Raw genomic sequence first — 27,933 nt, 5'->3', positions numbered from 1 at the left:
TACTATACATGCATCACTTTGTGTGTTTTTCATAGTTGACTGAACAAGAAAACCAGCTGTTCATCATGCATTACAAACAAGAAGATTCAGTTAGGTTTCAGTGTTATACGGATCAGAACTACTACCTTCATGTGAACAAGGACTCCGTTGACCTATGCAAGATGAAAGAAACAGATGCTGATACAGGAAAAGACTTCTATTTCAAGGTGGCATATGTGTGATACATACTTCCCCAGGCCTTTGCAATGTCTCAAGTATGTACACAGCCCCATAAATGAGCCAATACAAAATAGAAATGAAGGGAGATTGAGATCATGGGAAGATTAAGTTCCTTAGTTTTGTATAAAGTTTTTCTATAGCCTCTGTTTCGTGATTCACTATTTTTGATGTGTAAGGGAGAAGTCATTTTGTGTTTTAAACATACTGTACCTGAGTGAAGTATGTAACTTAGAGGGGGGATGGCGAGCAGTGTTTTAGAAAAAAGCAATTTCTTGACATTATATTTATACTTTAAAGGAGGCTGATTTGGGAAGTGGGGAACATAACAGTAGGGACCCAAAAATAGGAAAAGAGAATCACAGAAAAGATAAAATAGAAAACACTTTTAATATTACATTTTGTAATGAGAAACTATTTCTTAGATGTCGCACATGAATTCACCTGAAAAACATGAGAGAGAGAAATAATTATTCAGCAGCCACTACATATACGTGAATGTGTGTGTACAATGTACTTACTTTACTGAGGCTTTGCTGCACCAGCCATTCTGCTCCCACCCTGGAGATCTGAAAAAAAGAGCGTAAGGACAGAGGGCTAGTAGTTAAAGGCTAACAGCAAAGCTATCCCACCTTCTTTACCACCGCCACAAGTAAATCCATTTACCTCTCCAAGCTACTCCAGCTCCCATTCTTCATCTTTCCACCCCCACCAAAAAAAAACAGCTGCATGGCCTGAGAATTCCACTGCATTAGCCGGAAGAGGGCAGATTGGTCATCATGGAAGGATGTGCTCCCTGTGAACTTTGGTCTGGTCAATTCCCAACTCGATCCTAGAGGGAAACACAATAGAGAAGGAAATCTTTAGCTCAGGTACAGAGCAAAGTACAAAACAGTACAAACAAAAATTGAAATAAGTGTCTGAATAAATGAATTCAAAGACTAAACTCAAGCTTCTTACCTTGGGTTTGCAGTAGGCCTTGTGCAGGACAGAGCCATCTGAAATAGGCAAAAGTACAAACAAAAAATATGAAGTAGTGGATCTAGACATCATGGCTCTGATTCTCCATTTCCCAGCACCTTACTTAGTTATTCACCCAGTGTAAAGTAGGTGTAAAACACTACCATTTGATTTCATAACCACTTAAACTCATTTTGCTCTGGTGTAAATGACTACAAAACAGCGAACCAGGCCTTAAATATCAGACATTATGCATCTGCTCCAGGGTACTATACCTGGAACTGCAGGTTTGGTGAAACAATGCACAGGTCCCACAACATTTGCAGAGAGTGTTCTGTGCGGATATAGTATACTATGTGCACCTGAAGCAGGAAACCTAATGTGAACACTCGATCATACTAGGCCAAGTTGCAACCAAGCAATTCTCTAGTAGAAAAGGCTTCGAAGTTGTGTGAGACCATGCAAGAACAGAAACAGAACTTAATTTTCCCACATAGCCATGCATAATGCTACTGCTCGGCTAACACCGTTATACTCTTTAAATAGTGAGAATGTGTGCCAAACCTGTGAAGAAACCAAAGAACTTTTGCTGCTTAATAAACAATTAAGAGATTCTGACATAACCCCTTCGTTTTGACTAAAAATTCTTATAGATCAGGTGTCTGCTTAGACACCATTTAAATCAGTAAAAGACAGCCATTGGCTTCAATGTGCATTGCATTGGGTCTTCATGATTTGAAATCTTCATGGGATGAAACAGACTTGAGTGACTAATTGATAACTAGAACTATCTATTATGTTGCACACCCATGAATTAAACTAAATGTCATTACACAACAGTATCTCACAATACATTTATGTTGAGAGAGAGGGCAGGAGAACAAAGACCCTAATTCAGTTTGAATATTTGAAAAGTGCTTCCAAGTAGAGGTATTTTGGATTCATTCTGTGCCTTTAGAGCCTGTTGTGCCACCGATTAATATTAGATTCATATTAGCAATACGATGGTCCCATTCATGTACAAAACACTCCCTCTAGTGGCTAAATTCGTGGAACTGCTCCTTCACTGGTCTTAGAATGAAGCTGATAGTGAGTTGAAGTCACTGGAAAAATTCTTCCTGACTTCTATGGCCTTTGGATCGGGCCCGTAGTAAAAGTTTGAATTGTGGTGCCACATGTACAGTATGTAGTTATCTTGCACTTGGATTCTTTACTACACAGCCTCATTTTTTCCACTCTCTCCTATTTCAAATTAGGGATGTCAAGCGATTAAAAAAATTAATTGTGATTAATTGCGCTGTTAAACAATACCATTTATTTTAAATATTTTGGTTGTTTACTACATTTTCAAATATGTTAATTTCAATTACAACACAGAATACAAAGTGTACAGTGCTCACTTTATATTTATTTTTATTACAAATATTTGCACTGTAAAAAAATATATATTTTTCAGTTCACCTCATTCAAGTATAATGAAAGTTGAACTTACAAATGTAGAATTATGTACAAAAAAAACTTCATTCAAAAATAAAACAATGTAAAACTTTAGAGCATACAAGTCCACTCAGTCCTATCACTCAGACAAACAAGGTTGATTACCATTTGCAGGAGATAATGCTGCCTGCTTTTTTACAATGTCACCTGAAAGTGAGAACAGGCGTTCACTTGGCACTGTTGTAGCTGGCGTTGCAAGATATTTACGTGCCAGATGCGCTAAAGATTCAGATGTCCCTTCATGCTTCAACCATCATTCCAGAAGACATGCTTCCATGCTGATGATGGGTTCTGCTTGATAACGATCCAAAGCAGTGTGGACTGATGTATGTTCATTTTCATCATCTGAGTTAGATGCCACCAGCAGAAGGTTGATTTTCTTTTTTGGTGGTTTGGGTTCTGTAGTTTCCGCATCAGAATGTTGCTCTTTTAAGACTTCTCAAAGCATGCTCCACACCTCGTTCCCCTCATATTTTGGATGGCATTTCAGATTCTTAAACCTTGGGTCTAGTGCTGTAGCTATTTTTAGAAATCTTACATCGGTACCTTCTTTGTGTGTTATCAAATCTGCTGTAAAAGTATTCTTAAAACAAACATAGACTCCTATAACATGAAATATATGCAGAATGTGGGTGAAACAGAGCAGGAGACATGCAGTTCTTCCCCCTCTCCCCCTGGAGTACAGTCACAAATTTAATTGATACATTATTTTTTTAATGAGCATCATCACCATGGAAGCCTGTCCTCTGGAATGGTGGCCGAAGCATGGAAGGGGCACACGAATGTTTAGCACAGGCCTGCACAACTCGTAAAGCGGCGAGGGCCACATTCCTCCAAAGAAAACAGCCGAGGGCCGAAACCTCCTGGCCCCGCAGAAACACCCCGCCCCAGGGCCGCCCAGCCCTGCGGAAACAAACCCTCCTTCCCCAGCGCCACCCCACCAAAACAGCTGTGGGCCAAAAAGGAAGGTTGGGGGTGGGGAGGTGATACTTTATTTTAAATCAACCAGGGGCTCCCAGCTGAAGAGGTGGCTGGGAGCCCTCAGGGGCAAATTAAAGGGCCCGGGGCTCCGGCGGCTGGGGGAACCCGGCAGGGCCGGCTCTAGGTTTTTTGCTGCCCCAAGCAAAACAAAAATTGGCTGCCCCCCATCCCAGCCCTGGGCTCCCCCCTGTGCCCCCCTGCTGCCCCAGTCCTGGGCTCTCCCCCCACCCACACCCCCTGCCGCCCCAGCGCTGGGCTTCCCCCTTTCCTCCCCACCAGTGCCCTCCCTCCACCCTGCTGCTGCCCCAGCACTGGGCTCCCCCACCAGTGCCCCCCCACCCCAGCCCTGGATCACTGGTAACTCGCTCCCAGGGCGGGTCATTCAGCCGGAATTTTGGATGTGCACAAAACACAGACAGGACTGGTTACTGGTTACAGAGCTGCAGTAAAGTGGAACAATTTTCAGCTTGTGTGATTGGAGGATATCTGGATGCATATTATAAGACTGTCCTCCATAAATGAGGAAAAGTTGAGGTGCCTTTATTATTCTTTTGTTCCACTCTTTCTTTCTATGGGGAATTTGCCAATACAATATCACTGTCTTCCTTTTAAACAAACAAAAAGGCAATGGCTGTTGAAAATAGAAATTCCAGTCCTAATAAGCATTTCTTGCTCAATTTTATCCTACTTTTTCTACAGCAAGTTACAGTGGATCAGTATATTTGATTTGGGAGAAACGAAGTAACAGCTGCCCAAACTGAGCTTGAGCACTCCTGAATTTTGAGGTGTTCAAATCTGGAAGGCAGGTGCTGGGGGGCGGGGCCTGTGGGCTCCGCGGGGGAGCATGGCAGCAATGTGTCTGGAGCTGCATGGAGCCAGACACGCTGCTCTGAGTGGCACGGTAAGGGGGCTGGAGGTTGGAGAAGGGGTAGGGGGTTCCGGGGGGCAGTCAAGGGACAGGGAGCAGGGGGGGTTGGATGGGGCAGAGGTTCAGGGGGGCAGTCAGGGGACAGGCAGCAGTTGGATAGGCATGGGAGTCTCAGGGGTTCATCAGGGGACAGGTGGGGGTGAGGTCCTGAGCGGAAGTTGGGGGATCTCAGGAGGGGGCAGTTGGGGACAAGGAGAAGGGAGGCTTAGATGGGGGCTGGGGTCCCAAGGGGCAGTTAGGGGGAGGGATTTCGGGAGGGTGCAATAGGGGGACAAGGAGCAGCGGCATTTAGATAGGGGGTGGGGTCCTAGGAGAGGGGTATCAGGAGACAAGGACCAGCTGTGTTAGATACAGGGGTGGGGGTCCTGGGGGGCAGTTAGGGCAGGGGTCCGTGGAGGGGGCAATCAGCGGCCGCGGGCCGGGATTCAAAGGGCTCTGGGCTGCCCTCCGCTGCGGGCAGCGCAGAGTCCTTTGATTTCCCCGCCGCGGCTGGGATTTAAAGGGCTCTGGGCTCCCCGCGGCTGCGGGCAGCGCAGAGCCCTCTGATTTCCCCGCCGCGGCTGGGATTTAAAGGGCTCTGGGTTCCCCGCGGCTGCAGGCAGCCCAGAGCCCTCTGACTCCCGGCCGCGGCTGGGATTTAAAGGGCTCTGGGCTCCCCGCGGCCGTGGGCAGCACAGAGCCCTCTGACTCCCGGCGGCGGCTGAGATTTAAAGGGCTCTGGGTTCCCCCCGCCGCGGGCAGCGCAGAGACCTTTGATTCCCAGCCACGGCTGGGATTTAAAGGGCTCTGGGTTCCCCGCGGCTGCAGGCAGTGCAGAGCCCTCTGACTCCTAGCCGCGGCTGCAGGCAGCGCAGAGCCCTCTGACTCCCAGCCGCGGCTGAGATTCAAAGGGCTCTGGGCTGCCCGCAGAGCGCTGTGTGTAGGGGATTCAGAATCCCCCCGCAGGCCGCACAGTGAGGCTCTGCGGGCCGCATGTTGTGCAGGCCTGGTTTAGCATATCTGGCATGTAAATACCTTGCAATGCTGGCTACAAAAGTGCCATGCGAATGCCTGTTCTCACTTTCAGATGACATTGTAAATAAGAAGCAGGCAGCAGTATCTCCCTCAATGTAAACAAACTTGTTAGTCCTACTTCTTATTCTGTCAATCGCTAAGACAGAGTGGACTTGTAAGCTCTAAAGTTTTACATTTTTGTTTTTGAGTGCAGTTATGTAACCAAAAAAAATCTGCATTTGTAAGTTACATTTTCACAATAAAGAGCTTGCACTTCAGTACTTGTCTGAGGTGAATTGAAAAATACTATTTCTTTTGTTTATCATTTTTACAGTGCATATATTTGTAATAAAAAATAATAATATAAAGTGAGCACTGTATATTTTGTATTCTGTGTTGTAATTGAAATCAGTATTGAAAATGTAGAAAAACATCCAAAAATATTTAATAAATTTCATTTGGTATTCTATTGTTATATGTGAGATTAATCACAATTAATTTTTTGAGTTAATCACATGAGTTAACTGCGATTAATTGACAGCCTACTTCAAATATTTAACAAACTAAGGCTTTTTCTTTTTAAATCACATTTTATGTTTAAGGAAATAAGCAAGTATAAAACACAGCATTGGTAGTTCCTGTAAGGATTTAGATAGATATTGGTTTTGGACATTGTAATTTCACTTATAACCTTCGAGAAAACACAGAGCAAATGGTAACTTCATTAACATAATCTGTAAACAGAATTCATAGTAAAATAAGTGAATTGCTGAAAGCTGATCTAATTTATGTATGCAAAAAATGTGAACCAACACTTTCAAAAGTGCCAAGTGATTCTGAGGGCGCAACTTGATTTACTTAGGGTCTGATTTTTCAGATGTGTTAAGGCAGAGCACATATGAAAATCAGGCACAAATTAGGCAACCAGAATTAGTGGTAACTTTTGAAAATTTAAGCCCTAACATTTAACAGTATGAAAAATATATATTTTATGCATTCAATAGTTAAATAGAGTTGTAAAATCTCATATAGTTCTGGAAATATTATTGGTAGATCTGTAACAATGTGATAAACAACACTTTACTTTGCATGTACTATTACAAACAGATATTTGGTATAAAGTTTTTCATCTAAATCAAATGTTTTTAATAAACTGGGCACTTTTCATAAGTGTATTGGAACTTCATTTTAAATGCAGGGCCATCCTTAGGATTTATGGGGCCCTACACAGTATTATTAAACTGGAGCCCCTATGCCAGATGGTAGCCCGGGCTCACAGCCCGGGAGGGGGGAGAGGAGCGGGGGGAAGGGACAAGGCAGCAAAGGATACCAAGCCACCAGACCCACCTCACAGTGGCGGAGAGTCACAGTGCCCTGTAGAGACCCCGTAGCCTCTCCCTCACACAGAATGTGTGGCACCAGCACATTTGGCTCTGTGAATATGGCTCCTGCTTAAGGAGACTGCAGTGCGCACTGGGTGGGCGGGAGCCAACCTGCTCTTACCTGCTGTCATGGGCGGTGGGTGAAGCTGCCGCTTGGGGAGGCCAGCTCCCCAGCCCACCTGTGGCCACGCCCATACTCCACCCCTGCTCTGCCTCCGGCCCTGCCCCCACTCTGCCCAGGCACTGCCCTCTCTCAACTGTCTTCCTGCTCTCTTCCCTCTCCCTCCCTGATCACCCCCTTCCAGCCAAATCCCTGAACCCAAATGAAGCAAATGACATTTGAAAAAAAAAACAACCACTCTTCTGCAATTTCTTTCTAGAGAAAATGGAGCATGTGTTCCACTGCATGCCAGTAGGTGAAGACTGGACATGCAGAAGGGACCTAATTAAAAGCACTAAACTTGGGAATAAAAAATGTCAGCCACAGTTTTTGTGTTATACACTAAAGTGTGTCCGAGATTTATTTGCAAAAACTTTGTAGTAAGGGTAAGTCAGCTGTCCTGCTGAATACAACATTAAATATTATGGAATACATGACGCAGCTCTTCTCTGTTTTACATTTCCTTAATCAGTATTTCTAAGATGATTTTATATTTTAAATGTACTCTTAAACCTTCATAAAGTAATTACAGATTATTACATATTTAACTCACTGAAACAAACATTATTTTAAATTAATGAGTCAGTGGTTTAGTGTGTTCATAACAGTGTTCATTGCTTTTAGAAAAAGGGAACACTAATTTACTTTGTGTGATCTCCATAACAATAGACATGTTTATGAAATTTCACCAACTTTAAAAAATATGTTTCCAAAGATTTTAGCCATAACAAAGGATTTTATATCTTACTAAGGAACTGATTTTGCTAGAGGGTTCTCTTAAAACAAGTTAATCAAATAGTCAGAAGTATCCAGCTATCTGCCAGGAAAGGGGTGTTGTCCCTTTAAGGGCTCTCCAAGGATTTTTTAGAGATGAGATGCTGGGTATGGCTACACTTGCGAGTTGCAGCGCTGGTGGAGGCTTTCCAGCGCTGCAATTAGTAAGTGGCCACACCTGCAGGGCACTTCCAGCGCTGCAACTCCCTGGCTGCAGTGCTGGCCGTACACCTCACTCAGCATGGGGAATAAGGATTCCAGCGCTGGTGCTGCAGCGCTGGTCATCAAGTGTGGCCACACACCAGCGCTGTGATTGGCCTCCAGGGTATAAGGGTGTATCCCAGAATGCTTTTAACTAAATTACTCCCTTTGTTTTGTTATGCAGCCTCTCTTTGTTTTGTTGTGAACCTCCAGAGCTCCCTTGCTACCGGAGCTGCTCTACTGGAGCTGCTTATCAGCTCCTGTTTGCTGTGATCAATCTGTGAACAATCAAATGAGATCCTCCTCCCTGTGTGATTCACAGGGGTTGAGTGTTTGTGTTTTGCTTGACCAGCAGCGAGAAAAGGAGTCATTCACAGGGGTTGAGTGTTTGCTTTGCTTGAGAGAAACGGGGGGAGGGGGCAGAGGGGGGAAAGAGAGTATGTTGGATGCAGGCTGTTTGCAGTTAACAGTAAGGGGGTGGGAAAATTTTCTGATTTTGCACAGTGTCAGTTCCAAAAATCCACTCTCTCTTCCCCCCCCCCCCCCGGTCCCTGTCACACTGCCCCACACCCCCCTCTTTTGAAAAGCACGTTGCTGCCACTTGAATGCTGGGATAGCTGCCCATAATTCATCACTCCCAACAGCGCTGCAAATGCTGCAAATGTGGCCACACTGCAGCGCTGGTAGCTGTGAGTGTGGCCACACACCAGCGCTGGCCCTGCACAGCTGGACGACCAGCGCTGCAACTACCAGCGCTGCAGATTTGTAAGTGTAGCCATACCCTTTATCATCTTCAGCAACACACTAATGAAATGTTTTTTAAGCAAATTTTAAGCTAAGGTCCTGTAAACTAACATGTTCCGAGTAAATAGTACAGTAATGCACTACTGTTTTTGGGCTTGGCTACACTTGCAAGTTGCAGCGCTGGTAGAGGCTTTCCAGCGCTGCAATTACACCCTGTCCACACTTGCAGGGCACAACCAGCGCTGCAACTCCCTGGCTGCAGCGCTGGCCGTACACCCAGGTCTGCTTGGGGTATAAGGGTTGCAGCGCTGGTTCTGCAGCGCTGGTCATCAAGTGTGGACACTCACCAGCGCTGTTATTGGCCTCCAGGGTATAAGGAGTATCCCAGAATGCTTTTAACTAAATTATTCCCTTTGTTTTGTTATGCAGCCTCTCTTTGTTTTGTTGTCAATTCGGAGCTCCGGGCTCCGTGCACTGCACCGGGAGCTGCTTATAGCTCCTGTTTGCTGTCATTAATCTGTAACTACTGTCAACAATGAAATGAGATAACCCCTGCAGGGGCTGAGTGTTTGCTTTGCTTGAGAGAAACGGGGGGGAGGGGGCAGAGGGGAGTATGTTGGATGCAGGTTGTTTGCAGTTAACAGTAAGGGGGTGGGAAATTTTTCTGATTTTGCACAGTGTCGGTTCCAAAAATCCACTCTCTCTCTCTCCCCCCCGGTCCCTGTCACACTGCCCCACACCCCCCTCTTTTGAAAAGCAGGTTGCTGCCACTTGAATGCTGGGATAGCTGCCCATAATTCATCACTCCCAACAGCGCTGCAAATGCTACAAATGTGGCCACACTGCAGCGCTGGTAGCTGTGAGTGTGGCCACACACCAGCGCTGGCCCTGCACAGCTGGATGACCAGCGCTGCAACTACCAGCGCTGCAGATTTGTAAGTGTAGCCATACCCTTTGTCAGTAAATTCAGAAACTGACAGTATATACCTGGGGGTTGGCAAATGCCTGTTAAATGGTTTCATTACCACTTGAATGCTCTTTAACAGTTTCAGTGTTGTGCTAATAGGTCTGGCAGGCTGGAAGGCTTTCACTTTTAAGTTATAAGATCCACTCCGGAGTAAGAGTGACCAGGCTGCAGAAGCTAGCTGTGGGAGCCTGCAGGAAGGGTCAGAACAGGTATAGGAAGGAGCAGAAGGGTGGACGCTAAGACCCAGGGGTGCCCCACATTTTCGGGTGCCCTATGCAGCTATAAAAAGAACAGGAGTACTTGTGGCACCTTAAAGACTAACAAATTTATTTTAGCATGAGCTTTCGTGAGCTGCAGCTCACTTCTTCGGATGCATAGAATGGAACACACAGACAGGGGATATTTATACATACAGAGAACATGAAAAGGTGGAAGTGAGCTGCAGCTCATGAAAGCTCATGCTAAAATAAATGTGTTAGTCTTTAAGGTGCCACAAGTACTCCTGTTCTTTTTGCGGATACAGACTAACACGGCTGCTACTCTGAAACCTATGCAGCTATGTATGCCTAAGGGAGGCTCGGTTTAAATGTCATGTAAACAAAGAGATGAAGTTTCTTATTTTATGATACCAGATGCTGTCTGGTATTCTGACAAAACTAGTAATTGACTTGTTCTTCTTGTTAGAGATAGGAGCCTAACAGGGCTGCTACTCTGAAACTTGTTAGAGGCAATTAGTCATTATGATCTTTACAGTACACGTGTAACTAAAGCATGCTGGAACAAAGAAAAAAAATAAGAAGTTAATTGGAAAAGATGTTATAAAGCCAAATCATCATTTGCCATCAAGATTTTAATTCTTACTTTGATAATTACTTTGTCAAAAGCAAAATAACTATGCCACTGAAAGAATGTCTCTTCCCAGTAACAGGCAGCAACTTCTGGAGACATCCTGATTTTTTCATTCACAGAGAGGAATGATGTAAGCTCACTCCATTATATCCATTCACCATAAAAAGATCACAGCAATGTGGTAGGGAATCAGTCCATTCAAGCCTCTATTTAACTGAAAAGGATTAATGTGATCTAGTGTTTAGAGCAGGAGCCTGGCAATCAGGTCTGCTAGCGTCTGTTCCTTAGTCTGCCAGTGCCACTGATTTCATGCACAAGTTTCTTCACCATTTTTTTGCTTTAATTTCAAAGTAGAGATTCTCAAATATTGCTGGCAAGTTATATGAAAACTTAACTGAGGCCCTATTCAGCAAAGCTCTTAAAGCAGATGCTTGACTCCATTGGGACAATTTTAAGCAAGTGCGCAAGTTTTTTGTTGTAGCCGAGGTTGCAAGATATTTACGTGCCAGATGCACTGAAGATTCATATGTTCCTTTGCTTCAACCACCATTCCAGAGGACTTGCGTCCCTGCTGATGATGGGTTCTGCTCGATAATGATCCAAAGCAGTGTGGACCGACGCATGTTCATTTTCATCATCGGAGTCAGATGCCACCAGCAGAAGGTTGGTTTTCTTTTTTGGTGGTTTGCGTTCTGTAGTTTCTGCATCAGTGTTGCTCTTACACAGGGCCAGCCTTAGGGGAAATGGCACTCTGGGCAAACTCATATTTTGGTGCCCCCACACCCCATCACTTCTGCGCCCCCACAGGCTCTCCCTGCCACTTTACCTCTGGGTCCTGCTGCCTCCCCCAGTGTTTAATTTGTATTGAAAGATGCCAGAGTTCAGCCCCAGCACAAATTAAGCACTGGCAGGGTGGCCTGATACTGGCGGGTGCTGGCCGGGCACCCAGCTCTGAAGGCAACACCAGCACCAGCAGCAGCACAGAAGTAGGGGTGGCATGGTATATAGCAGGGTGGGCAAACTACGGCCCGCAGGCCAAATTCGGCCCACAAGCTGTTTTAAGCCAGCCCCCAAGCTCCCACTGGGGAGCGAGGTTGGGGGTCGCACCACATAGTTCCAGAGCTCCGGCCGGGGTGCTGAGTCATGGGCCAAACCGGTGACTCTGCCCTGCTCCAGCCAGGGCGCAGGGTCGGGACCTCACCACTGGGCTCAGCCCTGTTCCGGCGCTCTGGCTGGGTTTCAGGATCGGGGCCGCACCATGCGGCTCCCGGAAGCTGTGGCATGGCCTAGCTCCAGCTCCTACGCACTCCAATGGCCCTTTCTGATGCTCCAATGGGAGCTGCAGGGGCAGTGCCTGCGGATGGGGCAGCATGAAGAGCCGCCTGGCCGTGCCACCACATAGGAGCCAGAAAAGGGACATGCCACTGCTTCCAAGAGCCGCTTGAGGTAAGTGCCACTCGGAGTCTGCACCCCTGAGCCTCTTCCCACACCCCAACCTCCTGCCCCAGCCGTGATCCCCCTCCCGCTCTTCAAATCCCTCGATCCCAGCCCAGAGCACCCTCCTGCACCCCAAACCTCTGATGACCAGCCCCACCCCAGAACCTGCACCCCCAGCCAGAACCTGCACCCCTTCCCACACCCCTGCCCTGATCCCCTTCCCACCCTCCAAACCCCTCATCTCCCAGTCCCAGCCCAGAGCATCCTCCTACACCCCAAACTCCTCATCTCCAGCCCCACCCCAGAGCCCACACCCACAACCACAGTGCTCATCCCCTCCCGCACCCCAGCCCCAATTTTGTGAGTATTCATGGCCTGCCATACAATTGCTATTCCCCGATGTGGCCCTCGGCCAAAAAGTTTGCCCATCCCTGGTATATAGTGTACTGACAATCTTACTTCTGTGATGCTGCTGTTGTGACTTGTGGTGCCTGGTGCTCAGGTTGTGGCTCAAGGCGGGCTTCATGCTGTCACACGGGGGATGCATCTTGCCAGAGTCCATGGCCCTCCTGCAGCCCTCTGGCTACTCCTGACTCACCAGGGCACCATTTCAGATTTTCGGGTGTGGGAGGAAACTTTAACCATGATTCCAGGGACTACTTGAGCACCTGAAAACTCTAAGGTTTTTGCAGATAATAATTTAGGAATTAGCTGACAGGAACAATCTAATTGTTATATAAAGAAAGAAAAACTATATACAAACTCCAATTAAAGCCATGTTTAAAGTTTATATGTCAATTTAGAACAATCAGGAGATAATACAGCAAGATATTCCTGATCCCAAACCTTGAGGTATCAATTCTGGAGCTTTAACACAGATATCAGAAACATGTTGGATACTTTGCTATACTATCTTTAGTAGAGAAAAATAAAATCTGCTTACTTTCTCTAGCAGACATACTCTGTGTTACTGCCATTATCTACTCTATTTTAGTCAATTGTTTTTCACTAAAAACATAATTTTAACATATGTGATTAAGGTTTTTTCCCCTCTTTTATTAAGAAAGGGAATTTATTTTTCTCATTATTTTGGCATTTATGTTTACCGCTCACGTTCATGTATGTGCCTCACTAACATTTGACTCCATCATTGCTATTGGTATCATAGTTGGAACTGCATTCATTTTCATGAAAATTTGAAGTTATTTTACAGATAAGCGACCTTCATCTGCCAAATGTCTAAAGTTACATGTTTAGCTAATGTTTTTTAAACTAGAACTGCTAAGGTTTGTACAAGCTAAAGTTACATTCTAGAAGGATAGTATTATTTGATTGTGCCACTTTAAATAATGAATGACAAAGCATGATATGATAAGTAATAATGATAATTACTCCAGCCAGGACAAGTTAGGCATTTTAGAACTCACTACTCAAAGAATGAAATTTAAGCATAAGAGAGAAATAAAATTATGAAATGCATAGACCAGTCAAAAAACTAAAATAACAGCACTCTGAAAGAATAAAATTACAGACAATGTATGTGCATTGCAGGAAATACCAACAATATAAGTATGTGTTGGGGGGTGTCATAAACGTACAGCTATGGGTAGCATAAAATCCCTCCTTATCTGTAAAGGGTTAAGAAGCTCAGATAACCTGGTTGGCACCTGACCAGAAGGACCAATGGGGAAAGATGATACTTTCAAATGGGGGGGTAGTGTCTTTGTTTTGTGCTCTGTGTGTGTTCTCCCCGGAGACAAAGGGAGAGACCAAGCAAGTAATCCAGCTCCCACTGAAATGATACATCTAATATTACAGAAATAGTAAGTAATAGCAAGGAAATGCATTAGGGTATCTTTTGTTTTAGCTTGTGAATTTTCCCTATGATAAGAGGGAGGTTTATCCCTGTTTTTGTAACTTTAAAGTTTTGCCTGGAGGGGAAATCCTCTGTGTTTTAATCTTTTTGTTACCCTGTAAAGTTATCTTCCATCCTGATTTTACAGAGGTGATTATTTTATCTTTTTTTAAATAAATTCTTCTTTTAAGAACCTGATTAATTTTTCATTGTTCTTAAAGTCCAAGGGTTTGGGTCTGTGTTCACCTGTACCAATTGGTGAGGATATTATTCTCAAGCCTTCCCCAGGAAAGGGGGTGTAGGGCTTGGGGGAATATTTGGGGGGGAATAGGACTCCAAGTGGTCCTTTCCCTGATTCTTTGTCTAAATCACTTGGTGGTGGCAGCATACTGTTCAAGGACAACGTGGAATTTGTGCCTTGGAAAAAAGTTTTTAACCAAAGCTGTTAAAGATAAGCGTAGGGGATCTTTCATGCGGGTCCCCACATCTGTACCCCAGAATTCAGAGTGGGGAAGGAACCCTAACAGGTGAGTGTGAAAGAGACAGTGTGCGAGCTCAGGGAGTGTGTGAGCTGGGGGAGTGTGTGAGAGAACGGGCACGGCCCTTTAAGAGAGCAGCACTCAGTCTGAAGTAAAGCTCCTTCAGACACAGCAGAAGCCGCCAGCAGCTCCATCCCACTCTTGGTGGGCTCTGTCCCACCACCCTGCTCTGCAGAGATGGGGTACAAGGGTGAGGGGGTGGGAACACCAGGACATCAGTGCTCCTCCTCCCCCCACCCCACCTCAACCCCTGAGGCACCCTGTTTATAATGGCGCCCTGGGCTTTTGCCCAGTTGGCCTGTGCCTAAGGCCGGCCCTGCTCTTATAAGACTTCTGAAAGCATGCTCCACACCCTGTACCTCTCAGATTTTGAGTCAAGTGCTGTAGCTATCTTTAGAAATCTCACATTGGTACCTGCTTTGCGTTTTGTCAGATCTGCAGTGAAAGTGTTCTTAAAACAAACATGCTGAGTCATCATCCAAGACTGCTATAATATGAAATATATGGCAGAATGCAGGTAAAACACAGAGCAGGAAACATACAAATCTCCCCCAAGGAGTTCAGTCACAAATTTAATTAACGCACTTTTTTTTTTTAATGAGTGTCATCAGCATGGAAGCATGTCCTCTAGAATGGTGGCCAAAGCATGAAGGGGCATACGAATGTTTAGCGTATCTGGCACGTAAATAACATGCAATGCAGGCTACAAAAGTTCCATGCAAATGTCTGTTCTCGCTTTCAGGTGACATTGTAAATAAGAAGCAGGCAGCATTAGCTCCATAAATGTAAACAAACTTGTTTCTCTTAGCGATTGGCTGCACAAAAAGTAGGACTGAGTGGACTTGTAGGCTCTAAAGTTTTACATTATTTTGTTTTTGAATGCAGTTATATATAAAAAAAATTCTACATTTGTAAGTTGCGCTTTCACAATAAAGAGATTGCAATATGGTACTTGTATGAGGTAATTGAAAAATACTGCCGTATATACTTGATCGTTTATAAGCTGACCCCCCCTCCTACCCCGAAGATGGAAAAATAGAAAATTTTTAGGACTCATTCATAAGCCGACACTATAATTCAGGGGTCAGCAAACTTTGGCTCTCGGGCCATCAGGATAAGCTGCTGGTGGGCCGAGATGGTTTGTTTACTTCGAGCGTCTGCAGGCACAGAGGTAAACCTAAGTAAACAAAGTGTCCCGGTGCGTCAAATGCTTACCCTAATGGGCTGGGACAGCAACTCGTGGGGAAATGTTTTTTGGGGGGAGATGCTGGGGGTCAGGGAGTAACCCCTGTGACCACTCCCCACGTGACCCCACTCTTAGCCCGGGACCCCCCCGACTCTCCGTATCCCATCCCTTCACACCTTATCTGGGGAGAGTCAGGGGAGGATGTCTCTGGCCTGGCTGGAGCTGCTCCGGCAGACTGGGCAGTGCGGCTGCAGCATGTTCCAGCAGGCTGGGCCAGGTGGCACGGCCGCACCATGCTCCAGCGGGCTGGTGTTACGACACAAAAAGCTTCCTCTCCCAATTCCCAAACTGAGCATGCCCAGTAACCTTCGCTTTTGCATGGCGGAAACTGCAACTAGTTGCAAAAGTGCAGCATTGCCATTTGTGCCGCTACACCAGGCAGCGCGGCCACAGCCTGCTCTGGGGGGCTGGGCCGAGCGGCATGGCTGCAGCCACCCAGCCCTGGGAGCTGCAGCTGCTTTGGAGGCTGAGGGGAGAGCAGAGTAGCCAGAAGTGGAGAGACTCTGGCCCCGCCTCTTCCCTTGTGGATCTGCTGGCTGTGCTGCCTCTCCTTGCTCCCTCTCCTGGGGGGAGGGGCTGTGTCCCACCTCTCCCTCTCTATACCCGTTCATAAGCCGACCCCCTTCTCTGGTGCTTTCCTTTTTTACTAAAAAATTCAGCTTATGAATGAGTATATATGGTATTTCTTCTCATTTTTACAGTGCAAATATTTGTAATAAAAATATAAAGTGAGCACTGTACATTTTGTATTCTGTATTGTAACTGAAATCAATATATTTGAAAATGGAGAAAAATATCCAAAATATTTAATACATTTCAATTGATATTCAATTGTTTAACAGTGTGATTAAAACTGATTAATTGCTATTAATTTTTTTAATCACGATTAATTTTTTTGAGTTAATCACGTGAGTTAACTGTGATTCATCGACAGTCCTAGTTCATATTTCTAGGACATACAGAATATAACATAGCACATTCCATTGTATAAAGCACTGAATTCTGCACATCTGTGTATAACACCTATTACAAAATCAGTTGTCAATAGAAAAAATGACTAAATAGTATATTTAAGAAAGAAAACAATGCACAGTAGAAATAAATTATTCCAAAAATATTCAAAAATAAATATACCTAATGAAATAAATCAGGTAATACTGTACATATGAGTTGTATATATGATTACTATCTGGATAGTCAATATTGTTAACAAATAGGTTTTCCTTCATAGGCATCAAAATTCTGGCCCACTGGCTGGGTGCATTCTACTTGATCAGTTTAAGACTGTATTGTAATTCAGCCCACCAGCAAGTGCCACAAACAATACTAGCACTTCAGTGCTTTGCATGTACCTGCTGTGCTAGTATTGTTTGTCAAAGCCCCAGCACTGGGAGCGCGGCTCCCAGCGCTGTCCGTTATTCCCCATAGGGAGGTGGAGTATGGACAGCGCTGGGAGAGCTTTCTCCCAGCGCTGGTGCTTTGACTACACTTAGCGCTTCAAAGCGCTGCTGCGGGAGCTCTGCCGCGGCAGCGCTTTGAAGCGCTAATGTAGCCGCCAGATTTTATTATTCCAGTCTGGTTCTCTAAATAGCATGCTGTAAGGCAAATTCTGTTTTCAGAGCAAATGCACTCAAGAACTGCTGAGAAAAACTGACTAAAATGCTAGTTAATGTCCCTCTGCAGCTGTTCCATTGGTAAGTGCACTTCTTCTATCTTGCAGACATGAGGGAAGGGTTGGAAAAAAGGGATTCAGAAATGCAGGAGAGAAAAATGTAAAAAAATCTGACAAAATTGAGTGAAAAGGGGAAAATGTGAAGCGAGAGAGGACAGAAACTAAACGGTCATGAAGAACAAATGCAGAGAGGATTAAATACAAGCAAGGATTGAATAAAGAGGAGAAGATTCTCAAATTTATTATCTGTTTTCAAAGGCAGCCCTTCGTTCGACAGAAGGACAGATGTGTGAACAATCTTCTCCAAGGGCTGGCTGTGCTTGCATCTGAGGGACACCTAGTTCTTACCAGCCCAGAAACAATGACCTGAACTTGCATCCCTTGCCAAAAAAGGTGTCTTCTGATGTTTTCTCCTGACAGAATGTTCCCTCCTCTTGATTTTGCACATAAAAATAAGTGTTACTTGTAATGATGTAGGTCAAATCAAGCACAAAGGCTCGTGGAATTTTCCATGTTTCCAAGAAAAGTCAAAGAGACAAATTCAAGATCCACGCTCTTTTAATATCAGCACTGTCACAATGGCAAATAAAGTCTACAAAACAAGGGCTAGCATAGGCCTGTTTTCACCCTGGCTGCATCATCCTATATACGTTGCTCCTCGCACAAAATGCTCTTATCCTTGAGGAATAATTGGAGACAGATAAAAGGGGGCCCATGCTAAAATGTGCAGATCAGTCCCTGTGACCCCAATTCTTAACGTAGAAATTTGTTGCTCTGGCCACAGACAATTCTACAGATGTTGAGGGAGCTGGGAGTGAGACAAAAAAGCCATACCCTGTGATTCCACTCTCAACACTAGCTTTTTGGTTATGTGTTTATGTACAACAGAGGCCTTAATGTGGCTCCATGTGTTTGGAGGCTGGCTTACTGTGTGATGATTTGCAATTCCTTTATCATTGTCTTGGATGTCACTGGTGAGACAAATGCAGAACTCAAAAGATACAAATACCCACAGATCTGTAGTACTTGTAACTTGGCTATCAAGTTCCTGCCATGTATTCTTCTGCTTCACTGCCACTTCACTAAAGGATTTGCAAAATCCCTCAAGCAGCTTAACTACTTCGCCTGGAATACTATTGGTAGAAAGTTACTAACACAGCTTCCTGCTCTGAGTTGCTTTTTTGCTTCACTTTCAGCTGTGACCTTTAAACGTCAACCAGTTCTACATCAACAGGGATCTACAACTGAAATGTATAGTATTTGAGAAGACTATGGACTCTGATATCTGGACTAGGAGCTCAAAAATGGAACCTTTCACTGTGAAATTCATTGAAAAGCAAATGTTATGAGAATATACATTTATATGATATATAATAGGATTGTGCAAGTATAGAATGCTTTTCATTCAAAGACATCTTCACAAACAATTAGGCAAGCCTCACTACACTCTGAGGCAAGCATTTAGCACCCTTTTACAGATACAGGCACAGAGAGGTTAAGCTACTTGCCCAAAGTCACACATGAGTAAATGGCAATCAGTAACAGAACCCAGAATTCCTGATACCCAGTCCTGTCCTAATTACTAGAGAATACTTCTTCCCTGTATCTGAGTCTTTCAGAGCACTTATGTTAATGTAATAACTGCCTAATAAAGTAGATGTAAGGACTAGCATTGACATCCTGATCCTATATTTTCTGTTTTAGACATAGAGGAAAACATGATCTCACCTCTCTGCTAAGAAGCAGATTTCAAGCTGTCCCAATCTCAGTTTCTTTCAGTATGTGTGATTGTTCCAAGGATACATAACCCTGCTGATAAGAAGCAGTTGCAAAATTCAATGACTCTGGCAAAGAAAAAGGGCTGAAGGCATTGCAGTAACTGGCCAGTAAATATTCTTTCCTTTTATATGGCATTTAAAAGAGCTTGAAGATAAAATTAATGTCAGACTTAACCAGAACGGTTGCTCAATAATTTTGGCAACAAGATCTCACAAAACAGTAATGTGTACACAGTACAAAAATCGTTGCCTGTAGTGTGGATTAAATAAATACAATATATTTACGGTCAGATGAATCCCATGTTCAGCAGTGAATCTGCAACCACACAAAAGAAAGTGATGTGGTGCACAGTTGATGGGTGTCATTCTGCCTTCTCCTAGAATGAACTAGGGCTGGTTGGGTTGCCACATTTAGGACAAATATTAAGAATTCAAGTATGACATGCATCCGACGAAGTGGGTATTCACCCACGAAAACTCATGCTCCCAAACGTCTGTTAGTCTATAAGGTGCCACAAGATTCTTTGCTGCTTTTATTAAGAATTCAGGAATGGGAGGAAGACAGGAGGTCATCCCAAGGAGGAAAAATCCATCTGGTGCAGAGGAAAATGCTAGGCTGGAAGGAAGAATCCATTCAAAAGGGACTGAAGTTTTGGGCTGGAATATAAATGGTTTAGTTTAAATTCATCCTGGTCTAACAGGATAGCTGAAAAAAATGAGTCCTGGATTGTCTTCTTTTTAATTCCATGTGTTCTGTACTATTTATGTCCAGTGTAGCGTTATCTTTCTCTGTAGAAAGATTTTTAACTACATAAAATACTTAATTTCATAAAATACTTATTTCAACAATAGTAGCTGTACCATCCAGAGTCATGTACATGCATCCTCCAATTCTCACCATGTTTTTTCAAGATGTACAGCTTCCCCACATTTGCCCTGATATACACTGTACTTCAAAGTACACTGGCTGGATGAAAAAATGCCAGTCAATGAGTTATTCCACAGCCTGAGAATTGTGAAAGAATAATGTGGTTGCAGGCATGGTTTTATAGACAATGACGTTGTTATAACACACTGTAATAATACCCAACATTTTTGGAGCACCTCAAAGGGTCAAAACTCTGTAGAGTTATTAAATAGTTAATCCTCGCAACACTCTTGTGAGGTCGGTAGGTAAATATTACTATCTTCATTTTACAATGGGTGACTGAGGCAGAAAAGTGAAGTGATTTGCCTAAGGCCAAACAATGAATCACTGGCAGAGCTAGGATTAGAACTCATGTCCTCACAAGCCAGAGCTCATTTCTCCAGTACTGTAGTAAAATCTGCGGCAGAATGCTCTGCAGTATTTCTAATATCCATACACTATGCTTTTGACTTTGAATAATACTCTGGATAAGGAAATTACAATTGTTACAGCTTTTATAGCCATCAGGAAAAAATAACTAGGATTTTTGGCTATTTTGAGCTACTCTAGGTATAAAACAGATACTGAGATTTATCTACATGATAATATTTTGACAGAATAATAAAAACTGCACAAAGACCTTGTATGATAGATAGATAAGGAAATATTTTATGGCCTTTCTTACCAATGGTCTAGTCATTCTGATATTATAGAAATAAAAATCATGAAAATAGCCTAATAACAATTGTCATACTCATGCTGGGGAAATGTACTGTTCTAAATGAGAAAGATGTTCAAACATTTGTTTTCTTTGTTCTTACATAGCAATCTGATTACTTTCTTCACCACAGATAAGTAGATAAGTAGCCTCAAACTTTATCTCAAGAGAAATGTTTGAAGTAGCAATAGAGCATTGCAATTGCTATACAAATATCAGCACATGATCATTACGCTGATGTTCAGCTCTATGTCTCCATTTTATTTACTCATTTGAAACAGTGAATGATGAGTGATTTTCCCATTGTCTAGCCAAAACTGGGGCTTGGATTCCAGCTCACTGGCTGAAGCTTAACCTAGTTAACACATATGTAATGTTGACAAGATGTAGAAAACAACTTGAGGAAATCTGTCCTCTCCATTGAGGCGACTCCACCTACCTTTTCTTAACTCAAAATTGCAACCTGGAGGTCTTGTTGGATCCTCAGATGCTTCTATATGGCAGCAGAGGCCAAGTGCTTGACAAAGATTTGATCTTTTATTTCAGATGTAGCCTCATTGGGTATCCACACCTTTGTCACCTCCATAATATATTATAGCTGTGTGCACCTGAAGATCAGCTGGAAACATTAGCTAGAGCAGAATCTGTCTGTGCAGTTAGTAGCACTTCTCAAATGGGGTATATTACACCTGTGCTCTTGACATTGTACTTGCTTCTCATTTGCTTCTAGGTGTAATTTAAGGAGCTGGTTTTGAGCTACAAAGCACTTTGTGGTATGAGCCACGTGCATCTTTAAGAGTGCCTCGGCTCTCACCTTGTGTTTTAACAGCTGTGATGATCTGGAATGCTTAGGTATAGGCCCATTGTATAGATCTAAATAAGTTATTACTATAGTGGATCTGGACTTCCCCATATTTTGTTATATGTTTGGGCCTTTGTGACCTGTGTCAGTTGGCCCACCGAACCACTAGGGGGCAGTGGGGAGCTACTGCCTCCCTGGCTGGCTGGAGTCAGGCCGTCTGTCCCTAGGGAATTAGCAGAGGGATGGGTGCCAGCAAGAGTCTCTAGCGCGCCCCCCAGGCAAGGGAGCGCCGGCAAGGGTCTCTAGCAGGGGTCGGCAACCTTTCAGAAGTGGTGTGCCGAGTCTTCATTTATTCACTCTAGTTTAAGGTTTCAGGTGCCAGTAATACATTTTAACATTTTTGAATATCTCTTTCTAAGTCTGTAATATGTTGTATGTAGAGTAAATAAGGTTTTTAAAATGTTTAAGAAGCTTCATTTAAAATTAAATTAAAATGCAGAGCCCCCCGGACTGGTGGCCAGGACCCAGGCAGTGTGAGTGCCACTGAAAATCAGCTCACGTGCCGCCTTCGGCACCCGTGCCATAGGTTGCCTACCCCTGGTCTATAGTCCTGTCGGGGTTCTGCTACCCGAGGCGGGTTGGCCAGGGTGGGGGGAACACAGGCCCACCCAACTCCACTGCGTTCCAGCCCAGGGCCCTGACAGTGGCAGGGTGAGGGTCCCGCCACTGGATCAGCAGGGGTCCTTCCACAACACGCTGACCAAATAGACTCACCACAGTGTGCAGTTCTGTCCCTGGGCTATTTCCTACCCGGTTGCTCAAGCGAGTCCCTCCGGTCCTTCCAGCTCATCCGGGTACTCAGCTGCTGGCAGCTCCAGCTCCCTCTCCGCATCAGGATCCTCCAGGTACTCGGCGGCAGGCAGTCCTTAGCCCCAGTCCTTCCTCCAGGTCAGGTTTCTCCTGGTCCAGGGCCTCCCCTGGCACGGCAGCGGGGTCTGACGGGAACAGCCAGCGGTCTGCATCTGCGTCTGCCTCCCTCCCTGGCACTGCTCTGACTGGGCTAAGGGCCCAGCCTTTGTACTTCCTGTTCCACCCCTCCCCTTCCAGGGGGTGGAGTAAGCTTGGCCTGGCCCCGCCCACTCAGGCTGAGAGAGTGGCTCATTACCCTCAGGTTCGGAGGGAAGCCACCCTGGCTCCCAACAGCCTTTTACCTATTAGCTGTCAGAAACGGGTTCAATGTTAGGAAACTCCTTTGCCTTTAGTTAGAGGGGGACTGGATGTTCAAACTATTACCTACAGAAAAAAACATACACAACACAGGTTTCAGAGTAGCAGCCGTGTTAGTCTGTATCCGCAAAAAGAACAGGAGTACTTGTGGCACTAACAAATTTATTTGAGCATAAACTTTCGTGGGCTACAGCATCCGAAGAAGCTTATGCTCAAATAAATTTGTTAGTTTCTAAGGTGCCACAAGTACTACTATACACAACACAGACTCATACTGTTATTCAGCAGGTGACTATAATTTGGAACAAAGCCAGTCAATGTCAGTGTTCTAATCACACCCTGTCAAGGCAGGCACTGCTGTAGGATAATCCCATCTGGCCTACAATTCTCATGGATGGTAGCTTTCATCTGTGGAGAGACTCAAGTGTCTAACTGTTAGAGATCTTTATAAAGTAGCCATTTTAAAATCTTTTGCTCAGTTGGAGGATTCTGGCCTGCCTACTAATCACTTTTTGGTGTTTCTTAAAACCAGACATGCCCTCTCCTTGGTTTGGAGTAATCAGATTTTTAGACCACCTCTGGTGCTGGCATTTATTAATACAAAGAGTGGGAAAATACTGATGTTACAAATCAATATATTAATTATTTGGGAAACTAATAGCAGACAAGCATAGGGAAAGGAATGGATTACAATCGTCAATATGGAGATCTGGTAAAATATCCTGTATACTACAAGAAATATTTACTAATTTTATATAATATATTGCTCTTTATTTGGTTAATTTTAGAAATAGAATTTCACTTACTCCTATTGTCCAAGCAAAGCATAGCAAAAGTCTCTCTAGTGCCTTTTTTGGTGTAAATTATATGTGGGACAGTCTTCTGGTTTTACTTCTTGATTCTTCAATATTCATTTAAGATTTTGACCAGCTTTGAACTGACAACTTTGAAGTAAAAGACTTCATATCTCCCTTACCAATCTTCTGACACATCCAGTCCCCAATAGCTCAAAACATTTCAGTATATCACATTGGCTGTTTTATCTTGGACACAATCCTGCAGTCTTTACCCTTAGGAGGGACTTCAGGATAGGGGTTCCAGCCCTTAAGGGCAAACAGACAGTTCCACACAATATGTTGGGTTAAAAAATGAGACTAGTAAAACAGTTTCTATTTAGTTATCTGGGTTTTTATCTTAACTTCTCTAAACATTATTTTAATTCATTTTGTAATGGTCTCTCTATTTCTTCCAGATTTTCTTATCATGCTTTTTTATTTTTCTTGTGTCTAATCTGTTTTTCTTTTCCACTGAAACAAGTTCAAGCTTCTAATCCTGGCTCTATTGAGTTTTGCCATTGACTTAACAGGGCCAGGATTTCACTTTACATGATACAGAACCACCAAGGTAACAGATTCCTAAACACAATTGATATTACTGTTACCCACATTCTCTCTCCCCCCATTACTTTACTCTTATTGTTTGTTACACTTGTTGTATTATGCCTTAAATTAGGTCTGAAAGTCTATATGTTTGTCCAGCATTTTGTACAATGTGGCCCAATCCTAACTGCACCTTTTGCCACTACCTCAGTAGAAATAAAGTTTCCAATGTCAGAGCTGCACCCTCTTTTAGCAACTCTAACAACAACATTTTAGCAAGGAGAGCAAATTAGTGCACTGATAAACTGTCCCAACTTCCACTGTCTCCTGCACAGTACAGATACTGACATTTTGGAATTAATGTGGGCATGTTTTACATTATAGTTATCCCTTCTGTAATAATACTAATGAATAATATAGCTAATGCATATCCAGATAGTCACTGACGCCAAAATCCACAGATATAATAGATCAAATTCATACCTGGAGTAAGTCCATTGTTAGGCCCCGTAACACATTAATAGTACATTATGTCACAACATTATTTAGATTTGGCCATCACAAGCAGCTAGTTATGCACTAAAATGATAATTTGCAAGTGATTTACATTAAAGTAATTTTATTGCAAAGTTTATTGGGTACAGTATTTGAGTACAGACAAAGGCCATTTATCTGGGGGGAAGATGGATGGGGGCAGAGAAAAGTGATAACCTGGGAAGAAATAAAAGTAGGTAGATATTTCTCTGCTGAATTACAAAGCTCAGATCTTGTGTGAAATCCTGGCCCTATTGAAATCAATGAGAGTTTTGCCATAGACTTCAATGGTGTTGACCAAAACAGGAGGCCAGGAGTCTCGGTCTCAGGTTCGCCTCCCTTCCCGTATCTATCACCGGGGGTTTGTGCTCCCAGATATGTCTCACACAGAATAAAAGTACAACAAGATTTATTAATGGGGTGGCAAGGACTCCCCAGGTAACAAGGTGAGATGGATAATAAAACAACGTAGGCCGTATCAATAGGGATCGATACATGAGGATCAAAATGACAATGACAGTACCATCTCTGGTAGCTTGATTTGATGGTGTTTCTCCTCTTCAGGATGGGTGCAGCATGACAGGATGGCCAGATCCCTCAGATGGAGACAGGACCTCAAGACAGAACCAGATGAGCGTCTTCTTGGGTAAGATGAGAATATTCAGGTAATTAAATCCCTCCCCCTCCCTTTACCTGCGTTATCGTGCATGGGACAAGTCATCACTATAGGAGATGGATTAGGTGCGTCTAGGTAAATGTATTCCCTGCTTAAGATGACCCTTGTGGGGTGAATGGCCTACCCTATTAACCCTCAGCCTCTTGCTCTGTCCTAAACAGACAGCCACAAGACTCTGCCACTCAGGCGGGCAGCCCAATCTAATCTGAGCACCACCCTTATATAGACATGGGTTGCTAGGCAGATTAGCCGATAACAGTAACCATCTTTTCCCACCTAAATGTAAAAAGGTACCAAATTCAGAGTGAGGAGGGGACAAGAAGGGCTTACAAAATGGATGCCTAGTCATCCTTTACAGGATCCAAGATGGCCTTAGGATTTTGCAGAGAAAAGCTATAACCCTGGAAGTAATAAAAGTAGGTAGATATTTTTCTGCTGAATTACAAAGCTCAGATCTTGAGTGAAATCCTGGCCCTATTGAAATCAATGAGAGTTTTGCCATAGACTTCAAAGGGGCCAGAATTTCACCCCTCAACTAGCATTAGGATACTACTGCATTTTGTGTTCCTCCTGCTCTTATCCAAGTAGGCGAACATTTTAGACATACTAGTACCTCCTACTAAACCAGTGGTTCTCAAACTTTTGTACTGGTGACCCCTTTCAAATAGCAAGCATCTGAGTGTGACCCCCCCCCCTTATAAATTAAACACTTTTTTATATATTTAACACCATTATAAATGCTGGATGCAAAGCGGGGTTTGGGGTGGAGGCTGACAGCTCACGACCCCCTGAGGGGTCCTGACCCCCAGTTTGAGAACACCTGTATTTAACAAAATGCAGAGGTAAATCACAGGAACCTAAAATAATAATAATAAAAAAAGAGGTTTAGGAGCTATACCAGTCTCTGTACCAAATGCTTGGTCCAGGACCCAAAGGAGTGGGGCTGGGGGAAGAAAAGTGTGTCTGTGCTATTTTTCCACTCACCTGATCCTGGTCCAGGCTGGGGGTATGGTTTGGCCCCAGCTGTAACTTAGAGAAGCTTTATGGTTACCCTAAGTTATGCCACTAGGAAGGGTCTCCTAAGGACCATTCCACTGGCCAGGGATTGTATGGATCCAGTTGTAGGATGGGGATCTTGGTTAGAGTCTCCTGTTGGTTGTGTGTCTGTCTGTCACACAGCAGTGGGAGAGAAAAGAATCGTTTAAAAGATAGGAAAATGTAATTGTAAAACCACAAAATTTGGGAGAAGGAAGTCAAGGGCAGAGGCAAAATCTGAAAGTGCTTTTAACTCATGTTTGAAATTGACTAGATTTCAAGTAGATTTGTCCCTTAATCTGAAATATGATTAGGGTTGTCAACCCTTCAGGACTGACCTGGAGTTTCCAAGAATTAACGATTAATCTTTAATTAAAGATTAAGTCATGTTATGAAACCTCTAGGAATATATCCAACCAATCCTAAATATGATCTAACAGTATGAAAATTTAATCTGAGAACAGTGTAATGCCAGTCAGTGATTATATCTGATTTAGGAATGTAATTACCAGACAATATATATTAACTTTTTATATAGCATCTGCATTCTTTCATATAGTGTGCCAAAACTTTACAGTGATCAATAGAAAAGAAAGAGAATGATTTACAGTACTGAGAATGCAGTGATTCTCATCCAGGTTTAAACTAGTGTAAATGGTGGAGTCTCTGTTACTTGCAGTAACTTGAAGTCTTTAAATCATGATTTGAGGACTTCAGTAACTCAGCCAGAGGTTATAGGTCTATTACAGTCTATGAACAGGCAGCAGGGGAAAACGATGTATGGAGATGAAACAAAAGAAAAAATTGATGAAAGTTAAAAGCAGATAATTATGCAAATATGCATTCCTGTTTTATGGATTAATTACGGGAAGACAAGACCTGTAGCATACAGCTCTGTGGGAAGAGTAAAGAGCAACAGAAGAAAAAGGAGAATGGGCATTTGATGAAATGTCATCTTGCCATTCAGCCTTTCCATTTTACTATCATATATAACAGTGTTTTCCAAACTTGGGATGCCGCTTGTGTAGGGAAAGCCCCTGGTGGGCCAGACTGGTTTGTTTACCTCCCTCGGCCCACGCCGCTTCCAGCAGCTCCCATTGGCCTGGAGCAGCGAACTGCGGCCACTGGGAGCTGCGATCGGCTGGACCTATGGATGCAGCAGGTAAACAAAACGGTCCAGCCCATCAGGGGCTTCCCCTACACAAGTGGCATCCCAAGTTTGGGAAACACTGATATGTAAGATAGAGATTCAGAAGTGCCTGGCTAAATTTCTCTCCGATATCTCAGGAGGAAGAATTGATGTGTAACTGAGAACTTGAGTTGATCTTTAAGTTTTCTTGATCTATAAGAAAATCAAACCCACCTGTAAAAATTGATTTTATTGTACATCTGTCTGAGGGTACACTGTGAAGATGTTTTATAGCATGTGGACGAGTGAATATATGTGTATAGAAGAAAACTCAAAAGCTGTACTGA

The 27,933-nt window shown here is 43.7% G+C and overlaps 1 protein-coding gene and 1 long non-coding RNA gene across 5 annotated transcripts in view; one reads left to right on the top strand and one right to left on the bottom strand.

Moving 5' to 3' along the window:
- The window catches only part of LOC123372418, a 30,274-nt gene extending 29,378 nt beyond the window's left edge, over positions 1–896 (top strand). For both annotated transcript variants that reach the window (XM_045020495.1, XM_045020494.1), the window contains one exon: positions 36–896. In XM_045020495.1, the coding sequence (XP_044876430.1) occupies positions 36–221 (186 nt within the window). In that variant the 3' untranslated portion in view covers positions 222–896. The remainder of the gene's footprint in view (positions 1–35) is intronic.
- On the bottom strand, positions 637–22,649 carry LOC123372419. 3 transcript variants are annotated; one of them, XR_006580279.1, is made up of 5 exons: positions 22,381–22,649; positions 1,177–1,214; positions 883–1,048; positions 738–785; positions 637–660 (listed from the first exon to the last, which is right to left on the bottom strand). It is a non-coding gene; the product is annotated as an uncharacterized LOC123372419 (long non-coding RNA). The 3 variants fall into 3 exon arrangements; XR_006580278.1 differs by having other exon boundaries at positions 883–1,214; XR_006580277.1 differs by lacking the exon at positions 22,381–22,649 and adding an exon at positions 19,130–19,280 and having other exon boundaries at positions 883–1,214.
- Positions 22,650–27,933: the final 5,284 nt, after the last annotated feature.

This window comes from Mauremys mutica, chromosome 6 (genome assembly GCF_020497125.1).
Source record: "Mauremys mutica isolate MM-2020 ecotype Southern chromosome 6, ASM2049712v1, whole genome shotgun sequence".
NCBI lineage: Eukaryota > Metazoa > Chordata > Testudines > Geoemydidae > Mauremys > Mauremys mutica.
Note: the sequence above shows the minus strand (reverse complement) of the source record. Positions and strands in the feature narration are given on the sequence as shown.